Source organism: Phyllobates terribilis, unplaced genomic scaffold, assembly GCF_046119375.1.
Source record: "Phyllobates terribilis strain yellow unplaced genomic scaffold, ASM4611937v1 Scaffold_298__1_contigs__length_2340664, whole genome shotgun sequence".
NCBI lineage: Eukaryota > Metazoa > Chordata > Amphibia > Anura > Dendrobatidae > Phyllobates > Phyllobates terribilis.
Window position 1 is genome coordinate 1,669,501 of NW_027363058.1, and position 14,159 is coordinate 1,683,659.

General features: G+C 43.9%; 1 protein-coding gene across 1 annotated transcript in view; it reads right to left on the reverse strand.

The window, feature by feature from the left end:
• Window positions 1-7,202: 7,202 nt before the first annotated feature.
• Window positions 7,203-14,159, reverse strand: part of LOC141220459 (uncharacterized) — a 41,856-nt gene continuing 34,899 nt past the window's right edge. The window contains exon 7 of the mRNA XM_073666372.1: window positions 7,203-12,409. Coding sequence (XP_073522473.1) covers window positions 10,602-12,409 — 1,808 coding nt within the window. The 3' untranslated portion in view covers window positions 7,203-10,601. The remainder of the gene's footprint in view (window positions 12,410-14,159) is intronic.

The window sequence follows — 14,159 nt, forward strand, 5'->3', positions numbered from 1 at the left end:
CTTATCTCTATAAATGTATATATACATACAGTACAGAATATATACATACTGACCCTACATATATATATTTCTTACGGTTACGTCTACAATATTTACCGTTTTACCTTTTGTACATTGCTGATAAATCCGGACATGATGACGACACATGGACGGAATAACAATAGGGATGAGACTCGTCTGAGCTCTGCTGTGAAGGCTTTGTCCAGTCAGTCGGTGGCGGCTGTCATGGTCGTCTGAGCTCTGCTGTGAAGGCTTTGTCCGGTCGGTGCCGGCTGTCATGGTTGTCTGAGCTCTGCTGTGAAGGCTTTGTCCGGTCAGTCGGTGCCGGCTGTCATGGTCGTCTGAGCTCTGCTGTGAAGGCTTTGTCCGGTCAGTCGGTGCCGGCTGTCAGGATTTCCCAGTGTTATTAGCTCTGGGCTACAAATAAATGACAAGTTCATAAGTCTGGGACATAAAATATCACAGATAAAGAAGAGCTCTAGAATTATAAGAAAATTCTAATTTTATTAAATTACATAATAAAAATTACAATAAATTCATGTAAAATACAAGGATAGCTCAAAAAGTGCAGAGCATTAGATTGTGACTATCAGATTAGTAATGTGCAGAACTATGTGTAAAATAGGAAAGAATTAATAAATGATTAAGTGCTAGTGTAATATATTCTCCCTGTGTGGTAATAATTCCCCGCAGTTTATAAATCACATAAAGTCTTTTCTCTATTTTCTCCACTATTCCCGTCTCATCACTTCTACACGTCTGTATATTTTTGCACTTTTCTTACAGTTTCTCGGCATCTCCTCTCCATATTTGTTGGTTAACACACGCCATTTCCCTCATACTCCCTTAGTCACAATTTCTTTTCACACATTTGGGCAAATTATTTTTCCTACACTAATTTCACTTATCCAGACAATAAGTATAATAATACTCTTCTCCCATGGGCTCTTCTTGTTTAAATTAGTTGTACAGTTTTCACAGTGATAGGTATACGCTATAACAACATATGTAATTTCTAGTAATCTGAACACATATATAGTATTCAAAAAATACTAAATAATCTGGATTATTTTGGTAATTCAAACATTCTCATACGTATAATTCTTTTATATCTCCCTTCTTCTCCTGTCAATATCCAAACTTATATAAAACCAGCGCAGAGAACCATCTAAGTAATAATGGGCGGTAATGCGCATGCGTCTCCTGAGGACCTCATAGACCTCACTCAGTGGGTATCATAGTAACCGCTTGCGTATCCTGCTTGTGGTTCACCTCGCACATGAAGGAGATCACTTCCTTATGAGGCGGCACAGGAACATCATGCGCCAACGACACCACCCACTTCATGACATCAGATGACATTTTTTATTGGCCGATTGAGTAAAAACGTATCTGTAGCTGATTGGTCCAGTGACATATTTAACCAGGCTATGCCCCCCACTTAAGACACACCCCCAGTAAGAAGCCAGAGCGGTGAAACGCGCGTCGGGTTAAAAGGGGGCAGACTTGTATACAGATTGACTACTCCCTATGTTCATTCAAGTGAAATAAGTTTACCTGATAAGGATCCTATGTGGGGCTTAATTGTGATGTAACAGAAATAGTGGATCAATAGAAAAAATACTTTATATGATATATAAACTGCGGGTAATTATTAACATATAGGGAGAATATATTGCACTAGCATTTAAGAATTTATTAATTCTTTCCTATTATACTTCTGCATATTACTAATCTGATAGTCACAATCTAATGGCCGGCACTTTTTTGAGGTATCCTTGTTTTTTTACCTGATTTTATTGTCATTTTAATTTTGTAGTTTAATAAAATTAGAATTTTCTTATGATCACCGAGCTCTTCTTTGTCTGTGATATTTTATGTCACAGACTTATGAACTTTCTAGTCTTATTGAAGTGCTATGTATCATTTTGGAACATACAATGATAATACAATTAAATGGCGCCTGGCTCCCCCACAGCTGTGGCAGCCACAGCATAGGAGTTGAGGTCGGACGCCTTTTGCAAGCTCTCCCTCCTTGGCTTACTGTCCTCTCCTGGATGTGCCCTTACACTGTTACCCCATACTACACCCCCAACACTACTCAGTCTCTATTCTGTGCCCACTCACACTTTTCTCCCCCCATTATTTCCCCCTCCCCTCCTCATACTGTCTTCTCTCACATCCCCCTGTAAACCATACTGTCTCCTCATATATTTACCCTCACACATCCCCCATACTGTGTCTGCACACATCACATCACCCTCGCTCCCCATACTGTGTCCGTATACATTTCCCTCCTTCGCTCCCCATATTGCGTACGCACCCATCCTCCCCATTCTGTGTCCGCACCATTCACCCACACACACAATCTCTCCCACCCCTCCCCCCACACTAAATCACCCCACCCATACAATAAATCTTCCCTCACACTAAATCTTCTCCCAGCCACACAATAAATCTGCCCTCATAGTAAATCACCCCCAGCCATACCATAAATCATCCCCTATAGTAAATCTCCCCCCAGCCATACCATGAATCACCCCCATAGTAAATCTCCCCCCAGCCATACCATAAATCACCCCCATAGTAAATCTCCCCCAGCCATACCATAAATCACCCCCATAGTAAATCACCCACTAGCCATACCATAAACCACCCCCATAGTAAATCACACCCCATAGTAAATCTCCCCCAGCCATACCATAAATCATCCCCTATAGTAAATCTCCCCCAGCCATACCATAAATCATCCCCTATAGTAAATCTCCCCCCAGCCATACCATGAATCACCCCCTATAGTAAATCTCCCCCCAGCCATACCATAAATCACCCCCATAGTAAATCACCCACTAGCCATACCATAAATCACCCCCATAGTAAATCACCCACTAGGCATACCATAAATCACCCCCATAGTAAATCACCCACTAGCCATACCATAAACCACCCCCATAGTAAATCACCCACTAGCCATACCATAAATCACCCCCATAGTAAATCACCCACTAGCCATACCATAAATCACCCCCATAGTAAATCACCCACTAGCCATACCATAAACCACCCCCATAGTAAATCACCCACTAGCCATACCATAAATCACCCCCATAGTAAATCACCCACTAGCCATACCATAAACCACCCCCATAGTAAATCACCCACTAGCCATACCATAAATCACCCCCATAGTAAATCACCTACTAGCCATACCATAAACCACCCCCATAGTAAATCACACCCCATAGTAAATCTCCCCCCAGCCATACCATAAATCATCCCCTATAGTAAATCTCCCCCCAGCCATACCATAAATCACCCCCATAGTAAATCACCCACTAGCCATACCATAAACCACCCCCATAGTAAATCACACCCCATAGTAAATCACCCCAGCCATACAATAAATCTCCTTCTATAGTAAATTTCCCCCCAGCCATACCATAAATCACCCCCATAGTAAATCACCCCCTAGCCATACCATAAATCACCCCCATAGTAAATCACCCCCTAGACATACCATAAATCACCCCCATAGTAAATCACCCCCTAGCCATACCATAAATCACCTCCATAGTAAATCATCCCTTAGCAATACCATAAATCACCTCCATAGTAAATCACCCCCCACAATGAATCTTCATCTCCATTCCATCTTCGGTGTCTTCAGCTCTGAAGCACAGAGCACTTTCCACCAATCTGCGCCTCTGCAGCTGCAGCCCCGGTGAGTGGTGTCAGAAACGTGATCACATGACCTGACCCTGAGGTCAGAGCATCAACGCTGGGAGCCAGCACGCTGCAGCTTCTCTGAGCCAGTGTCAGCTTGACATTCTGCTCAGAGAATGGCCAACTCCTAGTCTGGGGGGCGGCAGAACGCAGCCGCCGGGGGAGACACATCAAACTGCCCGACTGCGCCCCCCTGCCAGCTGCGCCTGGGTCACATGCCTCTGCAGCTGGCTCCCGGCGGCGATCACTCCCGCACAGCCTCTGTACGGGCGCGATCAATGAGGAGTAATAATACGTACCTGGTCATTAAGGCCCAGGGCACAGGTACATATTATTACGCCCTGCGTCAGAAAGGGGTTGAGGAGCAGGTTCCCTATACAGTTATAGCATATACAGTGACTGCAAGGCCTGCCCAAAATTTTGAAAAGCCTCAATACCCCTTTGAAGACACATAGAGGAGGTCCTGAGTAAAAAAAATGTCCCCTTTATAAAGGAGCGGGTCTCCTATACTGTTATTGTGTATGCAGTGACTGCAAGGGCTGCCCAAATTTTTGAAAAAACCCAATGCCAATTTGAAGACACATAGAGGAGGGCCTCAGTTAAAAAAAAATTTCCCATTAATAAGGAGCAGGTCTCCTATACTGTTATTGCGTATGCAGTGACTGGAAGGGCTGCCCAAATTTTGGAAAAACCCCAGTACCCCTTTAAAGAGACTTAGAGGAGGTCTTCATTAAAAAAAATTGTTACCATTGTTAAGGAGCGGGTCTTCTATACTGGTAATGCCCATGCACTAAGTGCATGGGCTGAAAAACCTTTATCCCTGTGGGGTATACATGAACATACTGTATAACCTACAGAATGTTAGAGGTAGGCCTCTAAAAAAATATTCCTATGGGCATCATAAAAACCCTTACAAAAAAATTATGTGGGTGTTGCTTCACGGTCACCCTGGTGATATGGTGGTGTAGGATAAGGAGGAGGACAACAGAAAATAGACAAAATCAGGAAGAGTATACCCATGTCTGGGTGTGAAGAGGTGCATGGGAATAGACCCCCCCCAAAAAAGCCACTGGATTTGACTTTATGTTCCGCTGCTATCATCCGGTGGTGATGAGAAGTCTGGCCCAATCCAGCCCTTGTTCATTTTTATAAGAGTCAGCCTATTAGCATTTTCAGTTGACAGGTGGATGCGCCTTATAATACCCCAGCGACACTAAAAACCATCTCTGACAAAATGCTAGACTCCAGGACCTCCAAGGCATAGAGAGACAGTTCATGCCATGTGTCTAGCTTGGATACCAAATAGTTGTAAGGCACAGGGGGACGCTGGTACAGTCGCCAAGGTAGTCCTTCAGCATCTTCTAAAACTTTTCTTTTTTGTCAAAGTAACCCGGTAATCATATTTGTGTCTCTCTCATCTGTACTCCTTGGTTGTCCAAGGTACTGTGACCTCAGCCGCAAGCAATTTCAGATGTGAATTTTTTTTTAAATTACGAAACAAGGACCTTCTAGTACTGAAACATTTTACTAGACCTCTCCACCGCGGGAAGGAGAGATAGAAAGTTCTCCTTGTAACGTGGGTCTAAAAGTGTGACCAACCTGTAATTACTGTAGGCCAAAATGTGTACAACGCGAGGGTCATGAGAAAGGCAGAGGAACATAAACTCAGCCATGTGTGCCGGACTGCCACCAGCCAAGTCTTCCCTGTCCTGACCAAGAAGACCACTGTCCATGCTCCCCTACTCATCCTCCTCATTCTCCCTTTCCTCAGGCCATCCACGATGAATAAACGGTATGAATGTCATGTGGGTAATACCGTCTGTAGGGCACGAAACCAGCTCCTCCTCCTCATTAGCACCCAATCCGAGTTGGGATGAGATGAGGCTGGGCTGTGTGGCATCAGCCTGTATGGTTCCTTGCTCCATATGATCATGCTGTGCCTCTTTAATTGTGAGCAGCGAGCATTTCAGAAGACAGAGAAGCGGAATGGTGACGCTAATTATGGCGTCATCGCCGCTTACCATCTTGGAGTCTTCAAAGTTTTGGAGGACGACACAGATGTCTGACATCTATGCCCACTCATCAGTTCTTATGTGCGGAGGTTGACCTGAATGCCAACGGGCGTGTTGAAGCTGCTACTCAACAACTGCCCACTACTGCTTACAAATAATTCCCAACATGTGCAATGTTGAGTTTCAATGCGTGACGACATGGCACACCAGTCGGTGAGCTGGAAGCACATCGGCATATGGGCCAGCACAATGGCTAAGCATGATGCGTGTGTGAGCTCTCCTCATTTCAGAGCAACCACCAGGTTCCAGCCATTGTCACACACGACCATGCCTGACTGTAGGTTCAGCGATGACAGCCACAGATCTGCCTGCTCTTTTACAGCTGTAAATAACTCTGCAGCGGTGTGCGGTTTGTCACCTAAGCATATTAGCTTCAGCACAGCCTGTTGCCGCTTGGCCGAGGCAGTGCTTCCAGCTTGCGATTGATGTGGTCATTTTGAAGATGGAGGCCGAGGAGGAGGTGCAGGAGCTGTACAATGTGGGGGCAACCCTGATTGACCCAGGGCCTGCAATCCTTGACGTCGGGAGGATGTATTCCGCACCAGGATCTGACTGGGTCCCAGCTTCCACTATCTTAACCCAGTGTGCCGTCAGCGAGATGTACCATCCCTGGCCACAAGCACGTGTCCACATGTCCGCGGTTAGGTGGACCTTCCCAGCATTGTTGAGGGCACGCATAATTTTCTGGCACACGTCCTTGTGTAATACAGGGACAGCACACTGGGAGAAATAGTGACGGCTGGGACCAAGTACAGAGGGATGGCCGCCGCCGTCAGGTTGCGGAAAGATTCTGTCTCCATGAGCCTAAAAGGCACCATTTCAAGTGCAAGCATTTGAGAAATGTGTGAGTTTAGTAGTGTGGCCTGTGGGGTGTTGGCTGCTTATTTGCGCTTACGTTCAAAGGACTGGGGTAGGGACAACTGAACGCTGTGCTGGGACAAGGACGTGGACGCTGACGGTTGCAAGTCTGCAACGACAGGTGCAGGGCAGGAGGCATCTTTACCTGCATCATGGACGGAGGCTTTGCGTGCACATACAACAGCGGAACACGCAGTGGTGTCACCCGCAGACACTGTTTCTGTACCCTGGCGTTCGGCCAACTAGTTGGGTGCTTTGCTGTCATGTGCCTGAGCATGCTGGTGGTGGTCAGGCTGTAGTTTTGCAACCCTTGCTGATGTTGAATAAGAGTGCTGAAGCAGAAAACAACGATCACATGGCCATAATATGAAAAATGTGTATAAACTTTATTGAAAAATTCTTTACATACAAAGTAGAAAATGGAGCAAAATGTCCAGGGAGACAAATGAATACCAAATCAACATACAAATCGTTAAAACATAAGTAAAAACAGGCAGGCAGCATAAGAAATGCAGGAATCTCGTCTCACAACTACCATCCTCCCCATTATCAGATGCTTAGGAGACTCTAGCAAATATGAAGGGACACCATGACGAAACATCAATATATATTATAAATAGCCATGTCCCAGGGGTAAACATCCCTATCCTCACATAATCAAAAAGTCATGCATAATTACCTAGGTGGGAGACTGAGAGCCTGCACGATGCGTGCTTCCCCGACGCGCGTTTCGGCGCTATTGCCTTTCTCAAAGGGACTGCTGTGGCTCAAAAGACAGTCATTTAAATATATAGCGCGAAAAAAGGCTGGCCAATAGGGCGGCACAACGCCTTGCTGATGTTGGCATAGCAGAGGTTGCAAATAGCCTTTTGGGGTTATCTGGACAGTCTTAAAAAAGAGCCAGACTTTGGAAGAACTAACAGTTGTACTGGCAACTTCCCTTGTGTTAGTGTTCCGGGAGCAGTTGCCCGCCTTGTGTCTGTGGCCACCCCACTGCTTGTTCCTGCCTGTTGTGGTGCTACGCCTCCCTCCCCCTCTGTGCTGCTGTCCTCATTATGCATGTCACTTTGCCAGATTGGGTCAGTGACTTTGTCGTCCACTACCTTGTCTTCCACGTACGCACCCTGGGCCACCTCCTGACTTGATGGCAATTGTGTCTCATCATCATCCACCTCTTGCGACAGTTTCCCACTGTTGACTTTGTGTGACCGTGGCTGTTAAAATATTTGGGCATTGCTACATGCGATCTCCTGTAGCCCCTCTTGAATTGGGCCGGGCGAGAGGCCCGAAACTATAAATAGATAAGTGAACAGCTCTTCAGAGTGTCCAAGTGTGGGATCACTTGTCTACCAGGCACTCGGCATGGTGGGAGGAAGGAGAATCAGTGTGAAGAATATGTGGTCCAGACTCACGGCTACTGAGATGGGACCATGTGGAAGACAGGGTGGTGGTGGTGGCAAACTTACTGGAAGCATTATCTGCTATCCAAAAAACAACCTTTTCACACTGCTCTAGCTTCAATAGTGTTGATCTGTGGCCCCCTAGAAGTTCGGACAGGAAGTTAGTTCGCGATAATGTGGGTGTTTGTTGTGCTCCCTCAGCAGGCACAATTTTATCTTGCCCATGGCCTTGGCCTCTGTGTGCACCATTACCATCATGTCCACTTCCTCGTCCCTTGCCACGCAACGTGCCCATTTTAAATGGACTATAATATTTGGCACGCTCCCCGAAATTTCAGGATTATTACTGCAGTAATATCGAATCACGTCTGATGACCATGGTTTTATGCAGTCGCCTACTAGTACGGTATTTCTCAGCGACCAAGTGTGAATAGTTTTGACCAACATACACCTGCAAGACTTTAAATGGAGTGTAATATCTGATGTGCTTCCAAAAATTTCAGGATTATTACCGTAGTAATATAGGATCACGTCTGATGACCACGTTTTTATGTAGTCGCCTAATTGTATGGTATATTTCAGTGACCAAGTGTGAATACTTTTGACCAACATACGCTTGCCAGAATTTAAATGTAGTGTAATATCTGATACACCCCCCAAATTTCAGGATTATTGCTGCAGTAATATGGGATTACGTCTGATGACTAGTGATGAGCAAATATGTTCGAAAAACAATCACCAATTTCAAATTCGGCATGAATATGGCAAATTGGGATTCATGATCGGAAACAAGCATTTTTTCTTAAAATCTGCAAAAATCAGTAACATTCGGTGAAAATATGGGTGAAATTATTTAACACTTTCGCTAGCATAGTGGTGGTGTATGATGAGCGGGAGGATGTGTTGATGACGGAGGGGCTGGGAAGAGCTGGTTGCAGGGAAAGGTTCATGTAGCTATAGGAGAGGACAGGGAGCTTCTGACAATGATGCTTTTTAGATTTGGGGACTGCCTTAAAACAGAGAAGTGGGAGATCTGGAAATATAGATTGTAACCGGGCATCTTTTTGTAATAAAGGTTGTAATTTCCATGCAGCTCTCTTTAGCGCTGCCAAATTTGGATTGTAGGTGACTACTAAAGGCACCAGGTTGCCCTTGTTCAAAAAGGTCTTTTTGAGGCCACCAAGGTGTTTGTCTCTGTCCATAGGGTTGGACAATATCCGATTGTATCTGATGGCTTGGCTTTAGCCCATACAGTTTTTTTATGTGTTTTGGATGGAAACTGAACTGACCCATTTAAGGTATGTTGGACGGTTAATTGGATGTCTCTATTTCATTGTTCTGTAGCTTAATGAAGGTGTCCAAAAAGTTAATTTCAGTACAGGAGTAGTTGAGTGTTAAGTTGATGGTTGTAAAAAAATACTTCTTTCCGTATATTTTTTCTATCGAGGACTTCTTATCAGATGTGATCGATTAATGACTATCACGATATTCTTAGGAAAAAAAGTATCAATTTATTCTCGGATTGTCCATTAAAAAGAATGATTACATAAAATAATTAAATAGTTACAGAGTGATTGTCCATTTGTCCATAATTAGCTTAATAATTGAGATTCACCCATCTTTCCCTGGGATCCTGGATGGTAGATTGCATATGTCTGTGTCCAGCACGTCTCAGGATGACACCATGTGTCCGGGTAAAGAACGTGTTTCCTTGGGCCTACATCAGCAGCTGGTTTACACACATATCCTTGTCCTGTGGAATGGCAAGAGACCCCCCCTGTCTCTAACATGGGCTTTTATAGGCCTGTCATATAGCACCTGTTCTTCTAATTATGGTGCTGAATTAAAATACACAAATAGCGCATGTCATCTAGAAACCCTAGCACGATGGCTGATGCAATCTTATGTATGGTACAGAATTCAGAATTAAGAATAAAATGAATATCCATAATTAATATTTAACAATGGTGAGATGAAATTGATTAAAGTGTTCATGGAACGTCTTAAGCTGTTGCTCAGATTCCGTCCAGATGATTAAAATATCATCAAAGTAATGGTAGTAGGCAAGAGCCCTGATGGGACATGTAGACAAGAAGTCACTTTCAAGCTTGGCCATTAAAAGATTTGCGTACTGTGGAGCCATGTTACTTCCTATTGCTGTACCAGTCTCTTGTAGATATATATTGTTATGTTATCAAATTCTAATAATTGTGGGCGAAGATGAATTTTGTAATTTTCACCACAAAGGTGAAATAATCCTCCTGGTCTGTTTGCTTTCTCTCCCAGTACCTTTTCCTTTTACCACTGTTAGGTTTCTGGGAAGTTATACTTGCTCCTTTTATTTTTGGTTCTCATTAGCTTGCCTTCTTTGCCCTATATGAATGTGTTTTAGTTTCTCACTCAGGGTTTTTCATATCTTATGTCACACTTTTCTTTCCCCTTGTTGACAGTGTGTTGCAGACTCCCCTCTGGTTCCTCAGGAAATACGAGAAACTCCTCAACTGTCTATTTGGTAGTTAGGTCCGAGGTGGTGTTTTAAGTTGTGCAGCTAAGGCCTTTCTAGTGTATACAGAGACCAGTTGGGTGTAGTTGAGTCATTCTCCCCTGTGTGGATTCTCTCGTGGCTATCAACATGCGCTTTCTGGTTAAAACATTTCCCACATTTTGAACATGAAAGAGGCTTCTCCCCTGTGTGACTTCTCTGATGTTTATTAAGAGTTGATTTCCGTGTAAAATATTTCCCACATGCTGAACATGAAAATGGCTTCTCCCCTGTGTGAGTTCTTTGATGTTTGATAAGATTTGATTTCTGGTTAAAACATTTCCCACATTCTGAACATGAAAAAGGCTTCTCCCCTGTGTGAGTTCTTTGATGTTGGATAAGATTTGATTTCTGGTTAAAACATTTCTCACATTCTGAACATGAAAAAGGCTTCTCCCCTGTGTGACTTCTCTGATGTTTATTAAGAGTTGATTTCCGTGTAAAATATTTCCCACATTCTGAACATGAAAATGGCTTCTCCCCTGTGTGAGTTCTTTGATGTTTGATAAGATTTGATTTCTGGTTAAAACATTTCCCACAATCTGAACATGAAAAAGGCTTCTCCCCTGTGTGGGTTCTCTGGTGCTTAACAAAATAACATTTCTGGTTAAAACATTTTCCACATTCTGAACATGAAAATGGCTTCTCCCCTGTGTGGGTTCTCTGATGTCTGATTAGATTTGATGTCGCTATAAAACATTTCCCACATTCTGAACATGAAAATGGCCTCTCCCCTGTGTGGGTTCTTTGGTGTTTAACAACATCTGATTCATGTTTAAAACATTTTCCACATTCTGAACATAAAAAAGGCTTCTCCCCTGTGTGAGTTTTGTGATGTCTGATAAGATCTGATTTATTTACAAAACATTTCCCACATTCTGAACATGGAAATGGCTTCTCCCCTGTGTGAGTTCGCAGATGCTTGATAAGATTTGATTTCTTTGCAAAACATTTCCCACATTCTGAACATGAAAATGGCTTCTCCCCTGTGTGAGTTCTCTGATGTGCGAAAAGATTTGTTATCGATGTATAAGATTTCCCACATTCTGAACATGAAAAAGGCTTCTCCCCTGTGTGGGTTCTCTGGTGGCCATCAAGATTTGCTTTCCATTTAAAACATTTCCCACATTCTGAACATGAAAAAGGCTTCTCTTCTTTGTGGGTTCTCTGGTGACTGAGAAGAGATATTTTCTGCACAAAACATTTTCCACATTCTGAACATGAAAATGGCTTCTCCCCTGTGTGGGTTCTCTGGTGGGTATCAAGATTTCTTTTCCATTTAAAACATTTCCCACATTTGGAACATAAAAAAGGCTTCTCTTCTGTGTGGGTTCTCTTGTGTCTGAGAAGATATATTTTCTTTACAAAACATTTCCCACATTTTAAACATGAAAATGGCATCTCCAATGTATGAGTTCTCTGGTGACTAACAAGATCCGATTTCTGGTTAAAACATCTCCCACAATTGGAACAGGAAATTCGATTGTCTCCTATGTACATTTTTTGATGTTTAAGAAAATACTTTTTGAGGGGAAAACTATTTCCATAGTCTGACTGTGAAAATGGCTTGTTTCGTTTAGGAGCAGTTCGTCTGTTAATGCCTCTTTTGTGACTGTGATTTTCCTTAGTAGTCGGTAATGAATCAGAAGTCAGGACCTGTTTTAAAGAATCCGATGACAAATCTTTGTTGTGAAGGGATGATGGTAAATCTGGAGTAACGGCATTCACTTCAATTGTATCCTGTGGGATCTCAAGATCATCTGATTTAGAAATTGAAGATGTCAGCTGTCCCTCTGATCTCCTGGTACAGTCATCTGCCAAGAATAAAACCAATTATTATTTTTGAAGAAAATATCCTTGAATTTTATATTTCTGAACATTTAAACTGTCTGTAGAAATGGCAAGTTACGTAATAACATTGAATTATTCACTAAGACACTGACAGTTCACAGTCTAATAGAAAACCTCATAGCATGAACCAGTAGAGCGTGGTCCATCATCTGCCAGTGTAAAAACAGAAGTTTCTACATTATTATGGTCTCAAATGCTCCTGAAAAGCAACATGGCTTCCATAACCCAATTCAGCAATATCACTCCAATCTCCCCCTTGCTTCTGAGCCTTGCAGTGCGCCCAAACCACATTTAGCATCCATATATTTGGCATTACTCTAGTAAGAAGAACCCACTTAATTTATAGTGTGTGTGTGTGTGTGTGTGTGTGTGTGTGTGTGTGTGTGTGTGTATCTCCTGGAGTACAATATGAACACTATGTGTTGGGCAATAAAATAATATATTTGCAATTTTCAGTCTCCAACATCCAGGCGTGCAAATTTCCAGAAAGTGGTTGTGGAGTCAAAATAGTCACTACTCCTATAGATTCATTTCCTGAGGGTTATAATTTCCAAAACGGAGTCACTTTCTGGGGATTTCTACTGCTCTGATTTTCTGTCATTTTGTCATATTAAGGTTTCTGCAAATGGTGGGTCTCATCACCTCTGGGATCTGCTCCTGCGGCATCTGCTTCTGTCACCATATGTGGCCTCATTCATTCTGCAGAGAATCTAACTTCATGGTATATGTAGTCAAATGCCCATGTGGTCTACAATACGTATGGAAAACTATTCAACACATCAGGGACTGCATTGTCAAACACAAATCCACTATCCGTTGTGGCAAAACCTGGTTACTACTACCCTATCATTTCGCCAGGTATACAGTATAACAACTCAGGTTCCAGGTGATCGAACAAGTATCCAGACCCAGACAAGGTGATAACCTTATTAAAATCCTTAAACAGCGGGAGTGGTTCTAGATCCACGCCCTTCATACACTGTCCCTCAAGGCTCTCAACCATGAAATAGATTGGCTAACCTGATCTTTTTTTCAGACACGCTAGTGTGACACCCCAGGGGTCTGGTTGTCACAGTGATAGAGATATTACGTCTGAGAGCAGGTGGGAGGTCCTTTGGTCAGGGATCCTGTGCATGCCACACCTCCTGCCCAGCCTTGGGAGGGGAAGAACTTCCCCTGTATAAACCCGGGGCTGAGGCAGGGTGAGTGAGTCCAGGAAGAGTAGAGACAAGAGCAGCATAGGAAGCAGCAGAGTCACAAGGAGTCAGGGGCTGGCAGCTAAAGAGCTCGCCCTGACTAAGAAGATTCTTTACCGGACCCGGAGTCCGAGGCTGTGGGGACTAACTTCTACCCAGCAGCAGAATCCGTCAGGCAGGGGATTTCAGGTCCCCTGGCCCAGAAGCCCGAAGGCCCGGTCACACGCGTGGGACCAGCACCGCCATCGTGGAGCGGAAGCCATTAGAAGGCCCCGAGTCACCGGCCATACGGGTGAGCACCACACGGTACACTCAGGGACGTGGGCTACTTACATCAGCTTCTAGCAAGGTAGCCAGAAGAGTACAGTCAGCTTGGGAGGCCTACAACTACGCCTGGCCAGGGGAGATCCCATCTGCTCAAGGACTGACCAGGCCCCGTTCGCTAGCAAGTACTCCGGGAGGGTCTATCGTTGTTACCAGTAAAGACCCTGAACGCTACCATATCGTCTCTGAGTGG